We start from the raw sequence: 23,054 nt of genomic DNA, 5'->3' as shown, positions 1-23,054 counted from the left end.
AGAAAATTTTTATTTCTCCAGAGATGACCTACTGTGAAGCATTCCCAATTCTTCCAGTAAAGCTTCTTGAGCAACCTTTTGCTGTTGCAGATACAAAATAGGAGTTTTGTCCACTGGTGCTGTATCACCTGAGAGAAACCCTTCAGCTGTTCCCTTTTTTTTCCTTCTTTTTTTCCTCCTGTGTTTTTCCTGGGGGTTTTTTGTTTGTTGGATTTTTTTTTTTTCCTTGCAGCTACTGTGTGCTAAATCCAACTAGAAGTTAGTCCTCATTCTATACTGGAGTGAAACTCTCTGAGCTCAACTTCGGGTTTCTTAGATTTTGATAAATTGACAATCACTGTGAATCCATTCAGATATTTTAGTAAGAGTTTTTATTAAGGCAGTGTGAAAATGAATGTAAATGCAAATCTGTTATGTGACATGTACTTACAGCATTTCTGTACCATTTCTTTACAGCAGATTGCAAGAATAATGCTTTGGCATCAGGAAGCATTCAGGTAAATGGACACGGAGGACAGCCTTTGAAACCTCCAGTTAAAAGAGGTCCTGGACGGAAACCGAAGGTGGAGACTAATAACAGTAGCTGTGAAGTGGTGGTGCACAAGAAGAGAGGCAGGAAGCCAAAAAAGCTACAAATCGTTGAACAGCAAAAGGTTGCAGAGCAGAATACAATCCAGACCACAAGGGATATACCAGAGGAAGCCTCTGTTTCTACTGCATGCAATTCTCTTTCTGAAAATAATGTGAAGGAAGACTTGTTACAAAAAAAAGGCCGTGGGGGTAGAAAGCCAAAAAGGAAGATAAAGAGCCGCCAGCCAGGCTCAGACCTCTTAGTTCCTGCAAACGTTAAAATGCAAACAAGAAGCAGGAGGAAAAAGACACATGAGCCTATGGAGGAGAGTTCTGAAGAACTTAAAGATTCTGAACCTCACATGAGAACTAGAAACCAGGGTAGGAGGACAGCCTTTTACAATGAAGATGACTCTGAGGAAGAGCAAAGGCAGCTATTGTTTGAAGACACCTCCTTAACTTTTGGAACTTCAAGCAGAGGCAGAGTCCGAAAGTTGACTGAAAAAGCAAAAGCTAATTTAATTGGTTGGTAATTTTTACCAAGGGTTTTACTTCAGAATGCTATGAAGCAGGTACAGTTAAGGAAGAGCAGAACAGACTTCTGCTTCCCTGCTGCTATTATGGGTTAGAAGAGTATGTTCTGATTTGGGGAGAAAAATATAGCAAAACAATAAACTGAAAGAACATTCTTTGAAAGAAATATATATTTTAAACTTTTGCTATTTATTGCCCTCCAAATAGGTTATACATTTCAACAGTCATTTTGTTCACAGTTGAGAATAATTGAAGCAATTCTGACTGACGTACAGAGTTCAGATCTACTCTGCTCAAGTAGTATGTAATATCTCTATACACTTGAAAAAAGGTAATAGAACTTTTAATTGCCACAAATTAAAAACAGAAATCTATTTTTGACCAAGCAAGGTACACTTCGATTGTAGAGTCAAGTCGCCTAGGAAGGCGGACTTTGGCAAAAAGTGGCAGTAAATTCACTTACATTTCTATTAAATAATACAATACCAACCTTGGCTAATCTGAAAATGTTTTAATTTCAGTTGTGATGGAACATTCAGCTGCAAAAGAAGCCTAGCAGAGGCCGTTGTTTATCCAAGTTCTGCCAAACATAGCAAAAATGTAATCACAAATATATATATCCACATTGGAAAAAGTTTGACTAATGTCTAATTTTTCAGACCTTGATTCTTGTATCAATCACTAAATCTCTGTTTATTGTGCCAAAGACTGAGAATCAGTGCAGTGGAAAACCTTTTTTTCTTTTTGAGTGTCAGTACAGCATACCATTTGCAGTGATAAAAGCTGTGTCTTGTTTTAAATAGTAAATTGTTAACATTGTTCTGAAATGTATCCTTTTTGGTACTTCTGGTAGAAAATAATGCACTGGTGGGGTCCTTTGACAGAGATGTTTTAGTCTAAATGTATAATTGGTTAAAGGATTCAAGGAAATTACAGGACAGGTATGGAATTATGATGTTTACTTTCTGATCCAGATTGATTGTTGTTTCTACAACTTTAAAACATGCTTAAGAGGCTGAAATGACCTACAAAGAATAGTGTATGTGTATATATTAATATATACATAAACACATACATCTAAAATATTACCCAGGTATAAATTTTTTTCAGGATTTTTTAGATAGCACTAGAATTGAAAATTTTAAAATGTCATACTTTATAGTTTAATTTTAAGGGGAAGATTGGTTATTTTCAATTATTAGGGTTAAAAGGCCAAATCACTTTTTATGCAATCATGTTTTATACAGTGGTCTCATTGCACATTGTGTTTTTCTGCACTTTTTATGGTATATCACGCTGACATATGTCAATATACACCCTAAAGAAAAATTCCATTTAATGATTGTGCCTTGTATTCTATTATTTCTTGCATCCTTACTAAAATTAAGTTGTCTATTGTAAATGATAACTATATGACTTAGGGGAATGTATTGTTATATGTACTGCTCTGGAAAAGAAAAGCAGTTATTTATTTGTTTATGGTACATTTAGTTATTTTATACCTTTACAAACAAACCTTAATACCATTTTCTATCACTTAAAAAAAGTATTGTCCAGTTTCAAGGAAAAAAAATACATAAGCAGTCGTATTTACTGAGATCTGGTATGGTACAAAAATGTAACCAAAATTTTCTGGTTATACTTTTTTTTGTTTTTACACATTATCTGCAATGTCTGGACGGGAGGACATGCAGAATTAAGACCTTAAATTTGCACAGATTCTGTATATGTATTTGAGGCCTGATTCTTCACTCTTTATTTTCTTAAAAAAAAAGCTTAAAAGTTTGAACAAAGAACATTGGTATTTGCCACCAAGAGTAATAGAAATATGCTATTGTGGATAGCAGATTAGTATCCACCATACCTAGTTTTAGGTAGTTCATTTTACTACAAAAAATGGCTAAGATATTTTCCAGATCCTCTTTGAATTGCCATGGATTTGAACTTGGGGGGGCAGGGATTAGTTTGTATTTCATTTGTTGGCATATTTATTTTTTTCTAACAAGTATTTCTTTATCATCTGATTAAAATGGAGTCACTAGACATGTGGTAAGATAACAAGCTACGTTTGTACAGTTGCAATACAGCTTCACAATTCAAAACTGATTGATTCTACTTGTTAATTTTGTCAAATCATCACTGATGAAGGCAATCATTTGAAAATGTGTAATTTCCTGATGTTATCTGCATTGTAATATATAAAATAGATTTTATCTAAAATCCATCTTCTGTATTTACTCCGTTTGTAATAATGTTTTATATGGCATGTTTATGTATATATTTATATATCGAGAATACCTTGTGTGTAAGTTTTGGAGACTGAAATAATCTGCGTTCCCTTAACAGTAGGTAGAAGATTGTACATCTTAATTTTACGAGGATAGAAGGCCTTACCTGCAGAACATGGGTACTGCTTCCCACCCAGTAATATTGGTGACTTTAGCCAGTAAGTTTTTGATTCTTACTAGACACGTTAATGTTTTTCCTTTAAAAATAAACTGTGGATAATTTGGGTCAATGTTTTTATAGAAGCATCACTAGAAATTTATTAGAAATTAATACCAGATTTATTTAAAAGGTCTATTTTTTATAATTTAATTTCACTGGGTTGCAAACTTTATTTATGAGACTTTAGTCACCATCAGACTGTATTTTGGTTGGGGAAAAATTTATTATTTGAAGTGGTTGTGAGATACTGTATCAATACAGAAAAAGAGCTTTTCATTACAGAATCTTAGGTTTTTAAATGTGAGCAATAAACTATTGGTCAGTGTTCTGAAATAATTTAAGAACTATAGTTATATGCATGTTTTATAATGCCATCTCAAGTATCTAACAACTGGTTCAGAAAATGGAGTATCAAAATCTCATGTGCTTGTTTTACATTTGCATTGTAAATAACATAGCTTCATAGTCACATGCAAACAATCTGGCAGCAATTAACTCAGTTTTATTCATTAAATTCATTTATATTTGACCTGGATATGAGGATACTGTTCTGGTATTTCTACGCTATACTGGGAAACATTAAAATTGGTATTTGCTGCTGAGTGGTATCTTGATAACAGTGTGTTCTTTAACTACCAGTGAGGAAATACTTCTGCTTCTGCCATAAGTGTGCTCTAAATGTTTAACAGGAATCATTGTACCTGTGCCTACATACTTAACAACTCTTTAGCCACTTCGCTTCTGTTGTTAGTGTGTTCTCTGGGAACTGAAATTTTACCACTGTAGTGTTCATAATTATTGTCAATATTGAACTAGAGCTCTTTGTCACTCGACAATGACCAGTGATACAACTTTACAGAGAAATGTCTTCCTCCAGTGATTCAACTGCTGTGATAAAGATTTACAGACGTTTATTTGTACAGTGTCCGGTTTGTACCTGTGATCAGTTTGTTGATAGACTTGTAAGGTTGAGTTGGTTGAGTTAAATATTACTATGGCTTAATATTTTTAAAATTAGTAATTGATAAAGGACCCTGATGCACCACATATAGATATTAATATCTATTAAAAAGTAAATTGTAGTGTAGAGACAGCTTATTCACTGTATTGCTGTACAAATATTTTTAAGTACCAATTCTGTGCCAGAGGCTTTTGTCTTACCAAAAAAAGGACTACATGCAACACAAAAAATAGTCTGTCCATTCAGTAACTTCAAGCTTGTTATGATTTTTACACTGCATTTTAAAATATTTTGCTCACATTTGTTGGATCGCGGACTACAAGTAAATGCTTTAGTGTGTAAGTTGAATTTAGGCACATGTTAAATAGTTGACTGGTTCTATAAAAGCATTAGTCTTAACTGGATGGAACCCTTTCACCCTGTATTTATATAGTAGATTGGAGGTTAGAGGTTTTATAAGCTCACTTTCATCAGCATTCGCATTTTATTTGTAGCATGTGAATCTTGCTGAGGTAATTTTAACATCGCTGGTCAATCAAGATATAGCCATACCACAATATTCACATTGTGTCCTGAGTCCTTACCTTATTCTGAAATAGTGTATTTTTTCCACAGTAGGTTGTCAAAGGTTTTTCTTTTTGCCTTTAACAGTTTTAAATTTTTAATTATAACTCTGCTACAATGCTGTGATAGAGAAGGTAGAGGGTTTTAAAACCTCACCTAGAAACAGCAAAAGCTCATTTTCTGTTTACTACCTAAATGAAGACAAATTAACTGTGTAAAATGAGTATATATTTTCTTTTATCCCTGAAGTTCGTGTAACAGATTGGTTTCCAAGGGGACCTAGATATTCAACTGATAAAAGGGCTGTTAGTTTTCTGCTGTAAATTACTGTATATACATGTTTGTTTGTATGGAGAGGAAAGTGTATTACATTTCATAAAACTGGCCAAGGCTTGACAATGTGTTTCAAATAACAAATCTGGCACTGACAGCTTACGTAGCTTCCTGGTTTCGAATCATGAGTACACCTTGCTCACTTTCTATGATGTCTAGGGGAAAACAGCAGGTAGCTTTTAAACCAGAGCTAACCTCTAGGTGCTCTTGTGTTTCTGCTGATTTTAATGCGGGAATTTGCCATGTCATTTTTACAGTGTGTTAGAGGAGGAAACATGCCAGGAAGCCAGATTAAAAGACATCTTAAATTGCAGAAAAAGGTGATTAGCTGCTTCCCCCTCACCCCCCTTTTCCCAAGGTTCTAACAGCCGCAAGGCACTCTAGAGAGAAACTTTATATGCTGCAATAAAATAATGGTGAATAAATTTAGCTTTTAGGAGGTACGTAGTGAGACAAGTACTCATTTGGATCCTTTTCAATGCAGATAAATACATCAGGAAATTAATTTCAAATAATGCAAACAATACATTTTAGGGAAGGAAAGTAGTACTATAGTATGAATTCCTACACTGAAAGAACAGAGAATGAGGTCACACAAACTAGAAGTAGAAAGAAATAGAAGTACCTATCACGTACTGTGTGATGTACATGTACTATTTTGTGCTTACATCTGCGCGGGTTGGTTTGCTAATGCATTGAGACCATATAGAAGTTACATTTTTGGACCATACTAAAACTGCAGAAGTGTGGTGGACAACTGGATAATGATCATGTGTGAATTAAGTTCTGTCATAATGTTTCAATATGTATAGAATGGAGCTCAACTTCAAGCAAATTACCTAGAAAGGTTAATTTTAAAACTGACAGGTTTTCAGATTAAAAATCACACTTATTTTGTACAGAATTATGTAAAACACAAATCTGTTGTAATGTAATGAGTAACAGTTTTGAAAACTATAATTCTTTAGCTTTATCAAGGCTTTTTTCCTTCCAGAAATCTAGATTATCATGTTATAACCTGAAGTATCTCACCAGGATAACAGTGCCCTTTCTTTTTGTACATATGGATTGGAAATTTCTTTACTGTTATGTGGACACTTTCTATGTTAGTTTTGATGCATAATACTTTGAATCCTTTTATACAAACTAGAATGTATGTGTAAGAATTACTGTCACTGCAATGTAGTAACTACAAACTTATTTTTAAATAAATAGAAAACATGTTTTTCTAAGCTGTCCAACAGTGTTTGTTTCTATCTAGTAATTTACTGTGCTACGGGACGATTGGGTGTGTGCTTTTCAGAACTCCCAAAATTCAGCTCCTTTTGATTCCTTGTGGAATACGGTATAGCGGTATCTGGTAGTATGGTATGTGGTTAAGTGGGAACAGACAAAATTGGAACTGGAGCACTCTCTGATAGGGATCAGAATTTGCTATTTGGTAGGGGTTTTCACTAAGCCCTGCAGTTCAGGAGGCAATAAAAAGGCAGTAGCATCTGGCACTGAAGACACAGTGTTGCCAGTCCTCTTAGCTCACTTTCACTTGTGCGCCACGGCACCGCCTCTAATCCTCCAGGAAGCCTTCCCTGTTCAGGTGACAACTATTTGTACTAGAGCTACATCCAATCTATGGCAATTTCTGCTTCCCAACAGCTGTAGAAGAAGCTAAAAACACTTAAGCAGAGAGCATCCCTGCTGCCCTGCCTGTAGAGTACTGGTCTGCAGTCTAGCTGCTCTGAGTGAGTGATGCAGGGAAAAGTCGACACAGGATGTGTTTTCACAAAACTGCAGGGTTGGTTTGTTTATGTTTATGTTTTTCTGCTTAATAGACGCAAGAAAAAAAATGCGGATTCTGTTTAATTTCACGTGTTATTTGCTTTATCAGATATCTTTTCCTCCTTACCGTTCCTTACCTGATGGAAATGATGGAAGAGACCCTCACTCACCTCACAGATGCAGGTATGTGTGCTTCTGGGCGACGGGAATGTGGAATGGTAAGAGTGGAATGAATTGAGTTCCCTGTGGCTTTCCAGACTCCATGTGAAGTCTGGCAAAAGCAAGACTTGTTTTAACAGTTGAGGAAAAATCTCTGTCCCAAGGATCCGTGTGAGTTTTGCTCATTGGCGCGTTCTGCTTGGAGAAAATAATTTTAGAATACTGAAAATACAACACACTTCCTTCAGTGCTGCTGCTGTGTCCTGGAGGTGGTAGTTGTTTTGAATGTGCATTTCCAGTACTACAGCACTACAGTAATAGTGGTGTGCTCATCCAAGCACAAGCAACTCCAGGTCCAGGGTTTTAGTTTTGTTAATGAGAATAGTCTGAAGCAGTTAATAACCTTTTCTTTGTTTTTAAAAGATATAAAAAAATCTTTTTCTGTGTACCTCTGTACAAAATCCTTAGAATACAATTGTATTCCAGTTCCCATTTCTGTGACAGGTATCTTTTTGAAACCTACTGTGGTTATTTTACTTTGTGTAGAAATCAAGACTTTGCTTAGGGTTAACAGATGCTGTGAAATGTTGGTACCTGACGGCTGTTGGAGCATGTGCTGGTTTTAACACCAGCAGGAAATTAAACTCCCAACAAGCCACACCCCAGCCTCTGCCCCTTCCGGTAAAGGAGGGACAAAAAGGAGAGACTACACATGGAGAGACTGTGGGTAGAGATAACTTACTGAAAACTCCAAATGATGGAATAAGACACACAGAGTACAATAAAAAGAGGTGTTTTACCCACAGAAAAGTATTCACCACCAGGAACAAGAACGTGGGTCACATCCGTGTGGTTTCCCCAGACAAAGGCAATAGGATGGTCGTTCCCATGCACTGCCCACGTGGTAGTCAGGAAACAAAGGGAATATGGTGGGGGAGCTCCCGTGGCTAACATTTCCCAGCCCAAAAAAATGGCAAACAGTGATAGACAAACTCCCTGAAAGCTGAGTCATCTGAGTAGGGGTCACGCTGTTGCTCTGCCGAGCTCAGTTCTGCGCAGGTGCCTTTGCTGCCGCTTCCAACGCTCCTCTGCACCAGGGCAGGGGAGGATGGTCCCACTGGGATGCTGGCTTTGTGCTGCCCCTGGTCACTGTCACTGCAGTGCCACACCTGGGAGCCACGCTGCAGCCCTTCCTCAGCACCATGTCCCACAAAAGTGTCCCAGGATGGAGTCCGCAGGTCCTTTGCTGACACCCTCCCGCTGGACCAGGAGAGGCAAAAGTGGCCAACTTCCAGTAAGGGCGCCGGCTTTTCCTGCCACATCCGTGTCCAGGTGATGCTGTGTGTGGTATAGAATAACAACTTGGTCACACCCACACCGCTAAACTCTGCCCCCTCCTGTAACGAGGACAGATCACAACACTCATTAAATGAAGGAAATTGTGTGATCATTGAAGTTGACCATTTTGTTTTCAAAGTGAAAAGTTTCTGTACCAAAGCTTGTGTTCTTTCCTGCGCTAGCAATCAATATGAGCTTTGCAAAAAATGTTTGTCACTTTTCCCAAAGACAAATGAGCAAAGTGTAATGGCTTTAAAAATTAATCACTGTTGCTAGTTGAAGCAAATGTGAAAATAAAGCAAGTGCCAGCAAGCAACATACAATGCGACTGGAATTTAAATAGCATAAAATTGAGTTCCTCTTCAACAAATTATAATGCAAAATATATTTTTTGTGGCTTTTACTACTATTAACAGGAAATTCAAAGCCCAAAACATCTGGTTGCTTTTCTAGCTCAGAGAAATACTGTGCTAAGAAATCTTTGCAAGAGGCTTAATTTACTGTTTGACAGGAGTGCAGTGAGAATTTATGAATCTTCTCTTCTACTTTGAAATCTGTGTGAGCACTGAAGGGAAGACAGGGTAGAAAATTTGGGAGTGATGTTCCCAGTCTGGTAACAACCATACCAATTTCTTTTCTGCTTCCTTTCCTTGTCTCTGAAATGGGGAGATTTTACCAAAACTTTGTCTGTTGGCCTTTCATTTTACTTTAGCTAGGTAAATAAATGAAAAAAAAAACCCAAAAAACAAAAACCAAGAAGGAAGAAACAAGAGCAGAGGCAGGTAACCAACTCACTCAGCATCAAATTTCTGTAGAGGCCTATTCCTGGAGGTACTGACTTCAAACAATGTTAGCATTCAAGAGCCAGGCAGCCTCAGCCGTTAATTTGGGTTTTGTCTCAGATCTCTGAATCTGGCTTTGAACAAGGATATTCAAAATAATAAAGACAGTAACTTAAAATGCAAACCTAGTTAGAATATGATTAAAATATTAGAAAGAATTACTGTATTTATATTCTGTAGCAGAGAAATCTAGTGGGGTTATTTTTTTGAGATCTGAGCACCTTATTCAAAACTTGAATTCTCTTAATTATTAAGGAAGATGGTGTAAGCTTCCATGAACTGCTAAGAAATGGAATACAGCTGTCAAAACTTGAACAAAAAAAAGAGCTACTTAGAAGTCTTTAATTAGTGATCGCCTCTCAATACGCTGCCTATTTTTACCCAGCTAGAATCTCAACATGAGGAGCTGGGTGTATGTACAGTCTGTACTGTTGTCCTCCATTGACACCGGTTAATCTGCATGCACAACTACATGGGGAAAGATTAAATATCTAGAACTCAAAACTTTTACGCTGTTTAATGCTTGTAAAGTGTTTGAGGTTATAAAGTGTGTGTTAATGCTAAACTCTTCTGATCGATAAAGTTTACCAGGGAAATCAGTGGTTATTTAGAAAAATTTACTAGAAAATTCACATAAGTGTTGTCTTAAGAAAGGGCAGATTATCTGAAATTGTGTTATGGTCAGGACTGTTTATTTTTTCTTGCATGCTAATTTATGAAGTTGTAATTTTCCTCTGGCTTTGGCCTCTTCTTTGCCCACCTCTGAGTCATGACAGAGCACACACGGCTGGTTTCTTTATGGCTCTTGCACTGAAAATCTCTGCTCAAGCACATGGGGAGTAACCTGTCTTGTAAAAGAAGCATCTTCATCTTGCAATTTGATTTACTTTGTATTAAGAAGGTGTCTTAATGTTTGGGTGATAATAAGCTGAGTCACACTTTAAAACCGTCAGCCTCCCTGAGGTAGGATCAGGTGTTTACATGGCTCCTGAGGTTTTGCTCAAGGGAGCTGGTAAGTCCCAGTATTTACCACTGCTTGAGCTGGTGTGATGCAAACACAGCCGTGATGGCCCCAAAGACTGTCCTCCTCGGGGTGGGCTGTGTGACGCAAATAGGTTGGTCTGAGCAACCTGATCTAGCTGAAGATGTCTCTGGTTATTGCAGGGGGACTTGGATTAGGTGACCTTGAAAAGGTCCCTTCCAACTCAAATTATCTACGATTCTATGATTTAAAAACTATTTTTTTTTAGGTAGAGTTTGTATTTCTAGTCTAGGCTAGTATTCATGTAAGTTTTCAATTGGGCATTCCTGCCACGTTGCACAGGTTTAAATCTGTCAGTGAAAATCCATCCCAGGCCTGGCCTTTTCGTTCCCACATATTCACTAGCTATGGCTTGATAACATTTTGGGTTCTTTTCACAGTCTTGCCCCTCAGAGAGCTGTGCTCAGTAAGCAAGAAGTGATGGCTAGAACATTTCCTTTCTCTTGGTAAGGCTCGACATTTGCTACTAATGAATTTCTCTTCTTGTCTGTAATGTTCCCATTGCTCTGATCTCTCTGCATCATTTGCAGTTTGAGTCTGCCTGCTCTGTTTGCTCCCAGTCTGATTTGGGTGCCATCAGCAAATTTGGTTGCTGTTGAATTTAGACCAAAGAAATCCATGCCATAGATGAGACCCATGGCCGGGTTTGACCCCCTGCAGCAACCCAGCAGGGGCAGGCACGGAGGTTCTGGTGGGCGCTGACACGTGCGCTATCGAAACCAGCCAGGACACTCCTGCTTCAGCTGGGCCGGCATCCAGCTGTGACAAAGCCGGGCCCAGGGACCGCACCAGGTGCTCTCTGAGGCACCACCAGCGTGGTGAGAGGCACAACATGAGGCTGAGTTACAGGCTTGTGTTAGGACGCATTTTGCATAAACTTCACATGAGAGAACTTCCTCTGTACTTCTATTCATAGCCGGTTCAAGCCACTTGTCCACATTCACGGAAAAAAAAATACCCAGGTGAGGAAGCTGAAAATGTTACTTTTCTTTAAGTTAGCCTGCAGAAATAAATCAGAACTTTTTATTTCTTTATTTTAATCTCTATAAAACCGTCGGGGTGTAAAGTCCACGCGGGTGTTTGTTGCTTTTTGACATTAAGAAATGCTGATCCCGTCTGCCCTGAGAGCTTTTTCGTTCGAGGGAAAGGCGAGAGCAGGGGACAACCTCCGCACCCGGCGGAGAGCCTGGCCCGGGTTCAGGCTCGGCGCTCGCCCCTCCGGGGTCCCTTTGGGCGTTGCTGCTCAGGGGAGGGCACAACCCTCCCCTCGGCCCCACCTGCCGCCCGCAGCCCCGCCTGGGCGCACAGCCAGGACGGGACGGGACGGGACGGGACGCGCCGCCGGGTGAGGGGCCGGGAGCGCGGTACAGCGGGGGCCGGGCAGGAGCAGCGGGGCTGCGGTTCCCCCGGGCGCTGCCGGCTCGGAGCTGCTGCGGCTCGGGCCCCACTCGGGGGGCGCAGGCATAGCGCGCTTCTTGCGGGTGCTCGGGTGCTTCGGAATATACACAAAAATGTTTTGATTCCGGCTAACTCTCTATACACTACTGCATCCTTTCTGTCTGGGGGATCCGGCTGCTCAAAAAGTCGATTTTTAGAAATAGGAGGAAGATGTGCAGCGGCAGAAGTTGTATTGCCGTGCTGTGTAAGTGCTGTGGGCGGCGTGGCAGCGATCCCCGGGTCCTGTCCAGCCCTCTTGGCCTTGCAGGGTGCTCGTGGCTATTTGGTCGAACTGAGACTCTTCTTCCCCCCACAACATACAAGGCTAAACAAGTACTCTACAACTACTGATATTGTCTAAAAGGAGATTAGAAGATGTTTTTTCTTTGCTTGTGGCTCTAAAGCAGATGATGCAGAAGTGAAAAATAGTTTGTGGTAAGGCTTCACCACACACGAAGATGTTTTCATATTCCTTGCAATACTCTTTGAGCCTCCTTTGGCATTGTTTTGTGATCTTGGCTACTTTTGCTGGGCAGTTTTCATAGATCCACCTTTCCATGTGCACACGTGCTGGGTATATTACAGTAACCCAAATTATTTTGTGAATTACATAAACTAGGAAAGCAGGACCTAGAAGCAACTTGGACACAACTGAGGTGAATTGCTTGTGCTTGCACGCTGAGTATTCCACTCCAGAGAGCAGGAGCACAACAACTGCTCTTGGAGAAGAGAGTGGGTGTAGGTGAATGGTGCAGTAAACCTGGGCACTCTGAGAACACATGTGTAAAAGACTTAAGTCTCAAATTTCAGCACATCTTAGTTCTGATTTGAAAAAGCCTCACAAATGTAAAGACAGTAAATGTGCTCTTCAGGTGAAGGCGAGTATCTTAATTGGATGGGGAAGGAGGAAAGAGCCATGAATATGCACTGGTATGGTGTTTCAGGTGCCTATGGAATGAGAGGTGATGTCAAATCCTTTTCTAATCTAGTGCTGGGACTGTGGCACATTATCAACTTGGTATGATGCTATACGTGCCTTCAACCTGAAAGAAACACCCCTTAGTTCTGTCAGATGTGCAATTATCACTGAATCTAAACAGATTATTCTTGAGGCCATAAATCTGGTATGTCAGACATGTTTAATACACTGAATTAGACAACAAAGCAGCACATAGAATTTTGTTCATGGACAGCAACTTTTTACTGCAAATTGGACAACCATACAAATTCCCAGTTCTTCTTTTTTTTCTCTCTCTGTTTACAGGCAAAAAAAGATGTCTGCATAAAAATTAAAAGCAGGTTTTTGCTTTGTCTTGTGAAGCTGTCCACTTTATTATTCTATTAGCTTTTATAAGTACCATCAAATTTAATGCAGTTAAATTGGCCTAAATTAAGTATGCTCTGGCTGTAACTGAAATGCCTGAGTATAGATTGTACATTATGTTGTGAGCCAGCAAAGGAACCTGAAGGAAACTTTTAAGTCCTACACATCTAGCAAAGCTCACCCCTATGTATTTTGTCTCTTTTTAAAAATTTTCTCTTCCTCTTTTTGGAGTAGGGAGCAGTGAAGTGTCTTTGATGAAACTTCCTGTTGGAATGCCTCACATCAATGCAGCTGCAGCTCTGCAGATTTCCATGCTGCTCTTTGCTCTTCCTGCACAGTATTTCATATCTCAGTGGTATGGAATGGACTCTGCCGAGCGCATCCAAATAACAGAAAGGTTGTAAGACTCACTTTCTCTACTGCATTTATTTGTAAGAGAGTTGTCTTTCTCATCCCCAATTTTGTCATGGAAAGCTGGAGTGTGGGTGTATTGACTATTACTATACAAAACCAACATTTAAATCATACCTCAGGCATTTTTCTATTGTGGCTTAATATGACTGTATTTAGTTGCTTAAGGATGTCTTTCAAAATTTAAATAACAATTTGTTGTTTTCTTCACATAAAAATCTTTATAATCTGCATGAGTGCTCATTCTTTTCTAGGACATTCCAGTATGTGTTGCTAAGGGTTACGTCCCTTTCAAAAGGTGAAAATTAACCATTTGATTAAGTAACATTAGTTATAATTTTCCATCACCTTTTGTCACTTATTGTTATAAAGTATTTTCTTGCATAGTATGTCTCAGTACAGACTCTTAACCAACAAAATTCATTCGCAGTAAATTACTTAAGGCAGTGACAATGATGGAGTTAAGTAAGGAGTGCCATTTTGTGTATGAACTAAGAAGCTGTGTATTGACAGAATCCCACACATCTATCTCCAAATAAAAAGTGGAGAATATTATATGAGATCCAAATTTTTGATAGTGGTATCCATTGGCAAACATCGGTATCTTGAAAATGAACCACAAAAGAGAGACTCAGTTGTAAATGTGGCCTGTGCAGTGCGCTGGCTATGTAGCTCATCTGTGGAACTCCAATACACAATGCAGTAAGAGCAAAAGATTGGCCTGATGAAAAGAGAACTAAGCTTGGCTTATGCATAAAGACCAAGAGTGAAATAATTTTCAGGCCTCATGGCATGAGTCAGCTACTTAGTATTTAGATTTATGCAAAAACCTGGAGGCTTTTTTAAAAAGTCTTTTGATTATGTACACCATTTTTAAAATATCTCATGCTTGCTATTCTCAAGTAACAGTTGAAGCTGCAGTCTGAATGTAATATAACAATTCCTATGGTCTGAGTACAGGAAGAAAGCAATCTTGTAATGAAAAATGTATTTTCCAAAATTTTCATGTGGTTTACTGGTACAAGTGATGATTGAAAGAATATTCATTTGCAGTCTTGATATTAATCTTGAGGAGAACTTGCTCGTGGTCACTGACCCTTTCTTCCTCTTTGCTACAGAAGTGAAACTTTAAAGTTTAAATATTAGAAATCTGTATAAGAATAGTAGAGAAGGTTTTAAAAACAATATGATTATTTTTACTCCTAAAGGATAATTGCCTCTTGGAGCATCTCAACAAGATCCTACTTGAGTCGGGATGCGTGGTCAGATCGTTTAAAGCTGTGGCTCTCAAAGACAAGGTAGGGTGTTACCGTCTGCATTAACAGATTTCAGACATGGTCTGTTCGCAGCAGGAAGGTGTGTTGTGGGGGAAATAAGTGACAAAGAGGAAGTATCTCTCATTTGCTTCTTGAGACTGATCTGGAACATTCTACCAGTTTTAAGAAAACCTTGTATTTTCTTAATTCTTATATTCTACCCAAATATCAAAACTGAACTCCATGCGAAACTAAATCTATCTCATAGCAGTACTCCTGTACATGTTATTAGTGAAGTTTATCTGACTCTGAAGTCAGGACAATTAACCAAATTAATGACTGTAAGCAACTATGTTTGTAGGATCAGATGCTAAAGCATTGGATGGGTATCTTATGCTCTATATGGTAGTTCAAGAAAATCTGAATTAGGAATCAGACAGAAAATCTGTGGGATAAGAAGTGGAACTTTGATTATTGGCCATGTGACAGTGATAGGTCTAGAAAAAGTAAAATTATATCCATTTATATATACACACACCATTTTAATTTAAGAAGATTGTTCATGGACTTCTTTGGGTTCGTTGAAGGGCTCATTTGAGAGACTTAATTCTTGTACAGTAGAAATACTCCAAAGGTTTTACCTTGTCTGGACCTTCAAAGATCCTTTATTCTCGATCCATGTGCAATCAAGTCCTCTGAACTGTAGAGGATTCCAACTTAGTTTTGCTCCCAGCAAAACCTAGGGGAACGGTATATGAATGGAATCAGAAACTGTGCTCTTCTCAGGTTCACCATAAATTACTTTGCAACTTTGGGGAAAGCTCCTTGCATATCTAAAGATAAAGCCTGCAAAGATCAAATGATCCATTGATTATTTGTATATAGTTGAAGCTGTTTGTGTCTTCTGAATATTTTATGAAGAATTGGTTATCCTAAAAATAATGTCATTTGAGACCTTCCATATTAGTTGCTATTTTAAACAATGCAGTTGGACAAGTTAAGATTTTGCCCATTCCTCTTTCTGTTAAGAGGTATTTGTCAGCCTTAAGTCTTCCTAAACATTTGAGCTAAACCAAAACTTTTTTAAAAAGCTGTTTGCAGAGGAACCTGCTTTCACTTTCTTCCAGGCAGGGTGAAGGGAGTAAGACTGAAAGACACCATCAAAGAGGAAGGAGACTAGGACAACCTGTAGTTCTTTGGCACCAATGATTTGCTGGCTAGTATGGATGGAGAATGTTACCCAAACGCCTCTGTTCATGGACTGCTGCTGTTGCATTGCCAGCAGAAGGAATATTTGAAAGCATAACTGAAAGCTTAAATGTCCAGTTTTCTTATTGTTTCTTTACACTTTCTTCTTCACAATAGCAACAAAAAACACTAGCCATTTCCCTTTTCTCAACATGTCTGTCCCCTACTCCCCACCCTTTAAAATCAGATGAAACTCGGTCTAGTGCAGAAGGAAAAGCTACACCTACTGCAGCCTTAGGCAAGGACTCACTGCCAGACACCTTGTCCATACCAGTGGAAACCAATTTTTAAAGACTTTACAAAATATACTGAAGAATCACGCTGTAGAGTGCAGAATAGTTTGCTCATCTCTATACAATTAGTGGGTTTCCTCTGATATAAAAATTCTAATGCAACTATAGAGTAACATATTCAAAGAAATGAGATTCATACTCTTTTTTTTCCTGTTGAAACAAACTCCTTTTTCTTGTGTATTCCTTAAAAGTGTTCTTAATGTAAAACTCACGCAGGCTTCAAATTGTAGAGAAGTTTGTATCAAAGGCTTTGCAGTATCTCACTTGGGATAATTAACCTTCTGATTATTACTAAAACTCTGCTTCTAAAAACTCGTTTATATGTTGAGTTATTAATTTTACATTTTAGGAATTGGTACTATGGAGAAAACAAAACTAGAAGTGGTGACAATGAAGCAAAACCCCATTCTTATTTTACAGGTATTGAAGTTTTTGCAATCCTTTTGTATTTTACTCATGATGTTGCCTATAGTGGATTTCTATACCTTATTTGTAAATGACAGACTTTTTTCCTTTTTTCATCTCTCTAAACATAATTGATAATATTCAGTAATCAAAACAGAAGATGTAAAATCCAAGGCCTCTCCCCCATGTTGTGTAATAGTAACTAATAGTATCAGTATGATGTAACTATATGTATGTATTTTACTGAATACACCAGTGTGCATATTTTGTATTGACCTACAAAACAGCGGTACAGCTTTCACTTGATTCAAATGAACTGATTTAGATTAATTTCATAAAAGGAAAAAGAAACAGCTGACAAGTTTGGTCCTGGAAAAAAGTTCCCTGCAATCAGACTGAATAGAAGAATTCTGTGACCTAAACTGGCAAAAAATGTCACAATCAGTTACCACATGTGAGCACTATAAAATACTGTATGTAAGGCTGAAGTAATTGTCAATGCATACACATTAATGCTTTCTAAACTTCTGTTAAGATCCCTATGCAATATCAAAGGCATACAAATAGAAAAATGCCTTTCTTTGTGGATGTTCCTTTGTCAAATATAGTAATTAGTATTCTGGGGGAAAAAACAAAGCACCTGTTCTTCTTAACTTCACCTCTCAATCTAATTGTCATTTCTATTCAGGTAGAAGTCAGAAGAATTTCTGTTAAAATATTTAAAATAACTGATCAAACTTTCATCCTTGCTAAGTCTTTTTCTTTGTTAAATTAGAATCAACTCATGTTCACAGTCCAAAGCCTGAATATATTAAGTTCCGTGTGGGCCAGGTAATAATTCACAGAAGATTTGGCTATTCAGGAGTCATTGTTGGATGGGATGTAAAAGCTAACATGCCAGAAGAACGACTACAACCCAGATATCCTCCAGTGAAACAGGTCGGAATGTACTAAACTTTTGCTTTTATTAATATATACACAGAATAACTCAAGTTAAAATACCCTCAGAAACACTGTTACAGACCAACATCCTGCCATCCTAGTGGGAAACACTCCTGAGTCCTGTATCACCTGTGCAGCTGAGTGGCACCTTTGCTGCTTCTGCACTCTGGTCCCAGTACACCTTGGCTTTTGCACCACTGACTGGCTAAGCTTCGCTGGTCAGGGCTGTAGTGGACCTATCTCAAAATTACTCACTTTTTATACACAGTGTTGTATTTAAAGCAGCAGTGTCACCCTGTTATGTCTGAATGGATTTCTCCTGCTGTGTTACTACAGTGGAGAAGCTGTTAAGTCTTTTATCTGGTTATTCATAATTTGTGGCATCTTCACTGCACCTAAGAAATGCACGTAATCCTCTGTGTTTAATCAGTTTCAGTGAGAAAGCAATGTTTTTTGAGGATCTGGTTACTTGGAGTATAAATCTATTTAAAAACAGATTTTTGTTAGAATTATTAAAGACTTTGAACTTCTCTAGCTTTCTCCTTGTATTTGAAAATCAGATGCTAAATCTTTGTTGACAGTGATAATCTGGTAATGCAGTGCTGCATACCCTGTATGCCACTGACATGCTGCTTAAGTGTCAGGAAGACACTAACCATTAAGTCAAAGAGGACTGAAAATGAGGAAAACATGAAAATCTTTGCCTAGAACAGAAAATTTGTGTTCAGCTGGGAACTGACAGTCAGTCCCATTTTGTGCATTTGTTTCCTTCCCTGATGTAATTTTATCCAACTGTCCTCCAAGAATTTCCCAGCAGACACTGATTCTTTTTATGCACCTTACATTGTTCTGCTGTCCCAGTGGCCTTGTGTTCATCTTTATAGTTTAATTTCAATAGCGATGACAAGGGGTTTAAGTGTCTTCTCTTGGTTTTGGGGTTTTAGTTGTCTTTGCCTATCACGTCGTAAGCACCAGCTATGCAAAATGCCTTCTGACCTTCAGGCAGCAACTACTAAACTTAGTCCTTGTAAATCCCTTGAAATATCAAGCAGGTTTTCAGCCCAACTTTTCCTTGCCTTCCTCTCACTTACAGATCTTTATGAAATCACTGAGCAGAGGCCACTGCCTGTTCTCACTGATCGATACTTATTGCTTCATGAACTCTCTGTATTCATCCCTCACTTTTTTGTGTTTAGATTGGCAAGAATGTTTATGGATAGCAGCGAATATGATGGCCCACATTCCCTGGCCCAGGATTTGTTTTCATAGGCACTTCTTTGTTGGAAGGTTCATATAAATACACATAGAAGTTGCCTTAGCTCTCTCCAGGATTGGGACCATTGGTTGTTGGAGGTGGCATTATGTTCCGAACTTGTCTCTTCCTCTCTGGAGTTCAGTTGCCACTTCTGAAGGAAGAAGGGTGGTAACAGATGGTCATGGGGCCTATGTACAAAAAGCAGGGATATTGTAAGTCTTGTTTCTTGCAAGGTCTGTGGGAAAAAAAGTTTAATTAAAACTCTTAAAAATGTTTCAGATATGCCAAGAACTTCGTGTGTTGCAGTTCTGATTGCTTTATACTTAATTCTCCAAACTGACGTTGGTAAAATAAAAAAAATGAACTGGCTGTGTATATCTATCTATCTATCGAGTGGATTTAGGTTCTGTAAGCCTACTGAAAGTTAACTCATGATAATATGTAATCTTTAGCCATCATGTCTCTTTGAGGCTATTTATTTTCTTTCTATTTTTACAGGATCTAAAAGATACCCCTCACTATCGAATTCTAATTAACAAAGCAAATGGATTTGGCAAATCTACAGCTTATGTTCCTGAGGAAGAGATAACAATTATTACGGGATTAGAGGTAGTACTTATTTTTTATTCAGTTGCAACTTGATTGTTATCCTGTATGTTTAAAAGTTGGCTGACCTTTGGCTTAACAGATACTAGCTAGGTTGCAAAGTTAGTGAAAACTAATAAAGAGAGCAGATAAATTACTGCTGTGCTTTCAAGAATGGGTTTTTGGAAGCTGAAAAATGACCAAACTCAGGTACTACCCACTTTAAAGTATCCAACTGCTGAGGTAGGTGTTTTAGCAACTTGATTTCCATTATATATAGGCTGTTGCAGACACAGACTTTTGTTTTAGGATTTCTGGGGATCTAGCAAAGTATGTTGGTTTCTCAATTCTAGTCTCAAAAATCTGCATTTCAAACAGCTCCTGCTCAACTGCTGCCCAGACTGAAGAATGTCTCCTTCCTTAACTGCAAAACTCTTTGGGAGCCAAAAATTCTGTTCTGTGTATCAGGGTTGAAGTAACTTTTGATTAGCTTATGCAAGGCACACCCGATTTTTAAAATAGTCTGAGACTCTGATCCAGAAAACAGCCTTCAGGCATGCATGCCACATACAAGTGGCTTTTTGCAAGGGACCCCTATGCTGTTGTGGATGCCTTCTTTCAAACTGTGGATAGTGGCAGGGTCTGTATTCAAAATAACAGCAAGTAGGTGAACCATTCATCTAACAGGAGATGATGCTTGGTCTAGTCAGAGGAGATTCAAATTGGTATCCTCTGACTTTTGGGAAAACCTCCCAAAGGAATTGTGTAAGTCAGACTGGCCTGAAGACTCTCCATGCTCTCTCTTGAAACTGTGTTGCTGCACATAAAGGACCCCTCTCAACGACAGTGTGACACCATCACCTCTTTTATTTGGGAGAAGCCTCAGTTCAGTCCATTCTGTTTTAGCCACCAATTGTAATATAAAATATGCCAACATGCCTGAACTCAGGAGCAGAAACGATGCTGTTCCAGATGAGCATTATAAATATTTAAAACTGGATTGTGCCCACAGTGTCTAAAAAATGCACCTTTCACTATGCCAGTTAGCTGGCTACCTTCAGTTTCCTTTATATTCCATGGGGAGAAACAGATACTTCATCTTAAATATTTACTTTGTGGAATTAGCTTTTAAGGTATCAAATTGCTTTATTCACCTGCATGGCAGGTTAATTCTCCACACAGATTATTAGAGGAACTGTTGGTAACAAGCTCACAAAACCAGGTATTTCAAAGTTGTCTAGCTGAGATTAGTAATAGATGGTGAGTCATGCCTATACCTCAAGTTCAAAAGGTCTGTGGATTGCTCTCTCTCAGCCTTTTGTACAGCAGAAGAGGCACAGAATTTCTTGAAGAGTTGAGTGACCAGAAATGCTTAGACTTGTCATGACCCTTTCCCAGCTGACAGTCCTCAGCTGCTCACTGTGGGCTTCCTGCATCCAGACAAGGCTTGGATTGTCCTTGGTGGGTTTGCATATTCATGCTGGACCTAAGGCCATCACCTGGGTCTGTCTTCACCATTTCCCCCACCGCTTCTTCTGTTCTCCTGTTCCTGCTGCCTCACTGGATTAGATAACTGATCCAGCTAAAAGAAATACCAAATAGCTCTAACAGCAACATGAGTGGGAGCTACTTCAGTAAGAAACAGTGCTGATTTTAAACACTGATGCTGGTGTAAATCTAGCTTTTAACATCTCATGCGATCAATGTTTGTAAAGTACTTGGAGAGAGCTGCTATTCTGATGGCAGAAATTTGGTTATGGTACACAGAAAATCCCACTGAAAGTACCTCTATGTACATTAAAAACTCATGAGGAGTCTTCAAACAATGTAGTAACTGCAATTACTTGTTTAAGTATCAGTTTGTATTTATTGCCAATTATGATGCTTCTTCGACTTGAAATATTTTTTCTCAGGTGTATCACCCTGATATGGAAACCTACTTCAGTGGATATGATGGCTCAAAATACATTATGCAGCCATGGTTGAAAAAACTCTACCCTCATGACTGAGTACTTCAGTGTCTGTTCATACAACAGATGTCCTTTTTAAACCTGAGCAAACAGACACCAAGATAAAATGTGTATTTTTTTTCCTTTGATGAAATAAAACATTCCTAAGCAGTTTTTATGTTGAACACTCAATTTTTTTAGAAGTGAACACACTGCATGTTCAGTTTGCCGTGATCCAGCAATAGGGATTCATTTCCTTCCAGTTTTGGGAGGAAAGGTGTAAATGTAGCCCAGTTTCAGCCAGGAGTGCCAAACATTTGGCACATCAAATATATTGTTGTTTTACAGGGGCCAGGGAACAAAATAAGCAGTTGTGAACTGTACTTTCAGAATTAATTGTAACATTAATTTTAGGGGACAGACTTATCATAAAAATGAGTAAAAAAACCATCAAAAAACTTAAGAAAGCATAAGAATTTTATTATGAAAATGTGTAGGATTTCAAAGTTTCTAGAGCAACTTGTTTCTTCTATTTTCTTTTCCCTTTATCTCAAACACAGCAAACACTCTACAAGAAGCATAAGCAGTAGCATTCTGGATTCTTTCCTGCAGAGTCTGTGAATCAGCAGAGTGCGACAGGTGACTGTCTATGTGGCCTCCCCATTCTTTTGTTTCTTCCTCTTTTATTAATAAAGGTTTTCCCAATGCCTGGCCAAACAGTCGACAGACTTCCTGGGCTTTCCGGCGTGTGTTTCCAACAGCAGTGACACATACTTGACGGCTGAGAGGTAGAAGCAGCAGCACAATAACAAGCAGGGCCAACTGATGTACCAGTGTTCCTGCCAAGCTTTTTTTTTTTTAACATCTCGGGTTTTGTCACTGCAGAGATGCTAAGGCACACCACCTTCCCCCAGCTTCTGGGCCACAGCTTGGGCATTGAGGGGAGAGTGTGTGGAGGAAATGTCAGCATCCTCACTAGTTCTGACGAGATCAAGCATTTCCAACACCTGTATACTGCAGGCATCCATGCTGAGTCGTGCAGAGCAAGAGCTCAACCCTAGCTCCAGGCATTTCAGTGGCTCAGCTACAAGGCACAGTAGCACCTGCTTAACCTCACTGGCCCGATTTCCTGATCTCCTGTAGATACCTCTGACATTCACTTTTGGCATCTCTGGAACCATTAAGAGCAGCTAATCGAACTTGCTTCTTGGACCAGGCAGTTCTTTTCTTTAAAGAGGCAAAACCCCAGCCAAGACTAAACTTCCTTCTGTCCCTCCCACTTTGTGGGAGAAGCCTGGACTTTGAATAGTCAATGCTTAAAACATATCAAGATTGTGAGCTTCAGGGCAGCATGTTTTGATGCTGAGGAAGTGCCACACAGG

General features: G+C 38.8%; 3 protein-coding genes across 12 annotated transcripts in view; 2 read left to right on the top strand and 1 right to left on the bottom strand.

Moving 5' to 3' along the window:
- The window catches only part of LOC121659038 (pleckstrin homology domain interacting protein), a 107,402-nt gene extending 100,760 nt beyond the window's left edge, over positions 1-6,642 (top strand). Inside the window, exon 40 of one of the 2 annotated variants that reach the window (XM_042016751.1) lies at positions 460-6,642. In XM_042016751.1, the coding sequence (XP_041872685.1) occupies positions 460-1,103 (644 nt within the window). In that variant the 3' untranslated portion in view covers positions 1,104-6,642. Of the gene's footprint in view, positions 1-456 lie in introns of both variants that reach the window. The other variant, XM_042016749.1, reaches the window with a different exon arrangement.
- The window catches only part of IRAK1BP1 (interleukin 1 receptor associated kinase 1 binding protein 1), a 33,391-nt gene continuing 13,206 nt past the window's right edge, over positions 2,870-23,054 (bottom strand). For 2 of the 8 annotated variants that reach the window (XM_042016757.1, XM_042016758.1), the window contains one exon: positions 22,132-22,453. In XM_042016757.1, the coding sequence (XP_041872691.1) occupies positions 22,183-22,453 (271 nt within the window). In that variant the 3' untranslated portion in view covers positions 22,132-22,182. The other 6 variants (XR_006014144.1, XR_006014145.1, XM_042016762.1 and 3 more) reach the window with 6 other exon arrangements.
- LOC121659041 lies at positions 7,306-22,315 on the top strand. Of its 2 annotated transcripts, none has more exons than XM_042016765.1 (7): positions 7,306-7,369; positions 13,563-13,725; positions 14,948-15,037; positions 16,886-16,956; positions 17,717-17,880; positions 19,637-19,747; positions 22,233-22,315. In XM_042016765.1, the coding sequence occupies exons 1-7, from the start codon at positions 7,327-7,329 to the stop codon at positions 22,260-22,262; spliced, it is 672 nt and encodes a 223-aa protein (XP_041872699.1). In that variant the 5' UTR covers positions 7,306-7,326; the 3' UTR covers positions 22,263-22,315. The 2 variants fall into 2 exon arrangements, with proteins under 2 accessions (XP_041872699.1, XP_041872698.1); XM_042016764.1 differs by lacking the exon at positions 22,233-22,315 and adding an exon at positions 21,637-21,846.

This window comes from Corvus kubaryi, unplaced genomic scaffold (genome assembly GCF_017639235.1).
Source record: "Corvus kubaryi isolate FWS band 111438036 unplaced genomic scaffold, C.kubaryi_AGA036_p1.0 split3-73, whole genome shotgun sequence".
Lineage (NCBI taxonomy): Eukaryota > Metazoa > Chordata > Aves > Passeriformes > Corvidae > Corvus > Corvus kubaryi.
Note: the sequence above shows the minus strand (reverse complement) of the source record. Positions and strands in the feature narration are given on the sequence as shown.

What these genes read in the sequence shown, in the direction of transcription:
- LOC121659041 (XM_042016764.1), top strand. Translation starts at nt 7,327, where the DNA reads ATGGAAATGATGGAAGAGACCCTCACTCACCTCACAGATGCAG. An exon ending in CGCATCCAAATAACAGAAAG is followed by an intron (nt 13,726 to 14,947) that starts GTTGTAAGACTC and finishes TTACTCCTAAAG; the next exon opens with GATAATTGCCTCTTGGAGCA. An exon ending in CTGTGGCTCTCAAAGACAAG is followed by an intron (nt 15,038 to 16,885) that starts GTAGGGTGTTAC and finishes TTTACATTTTAG; the next exon opens with GAATTGGTACTATGGAGAAA.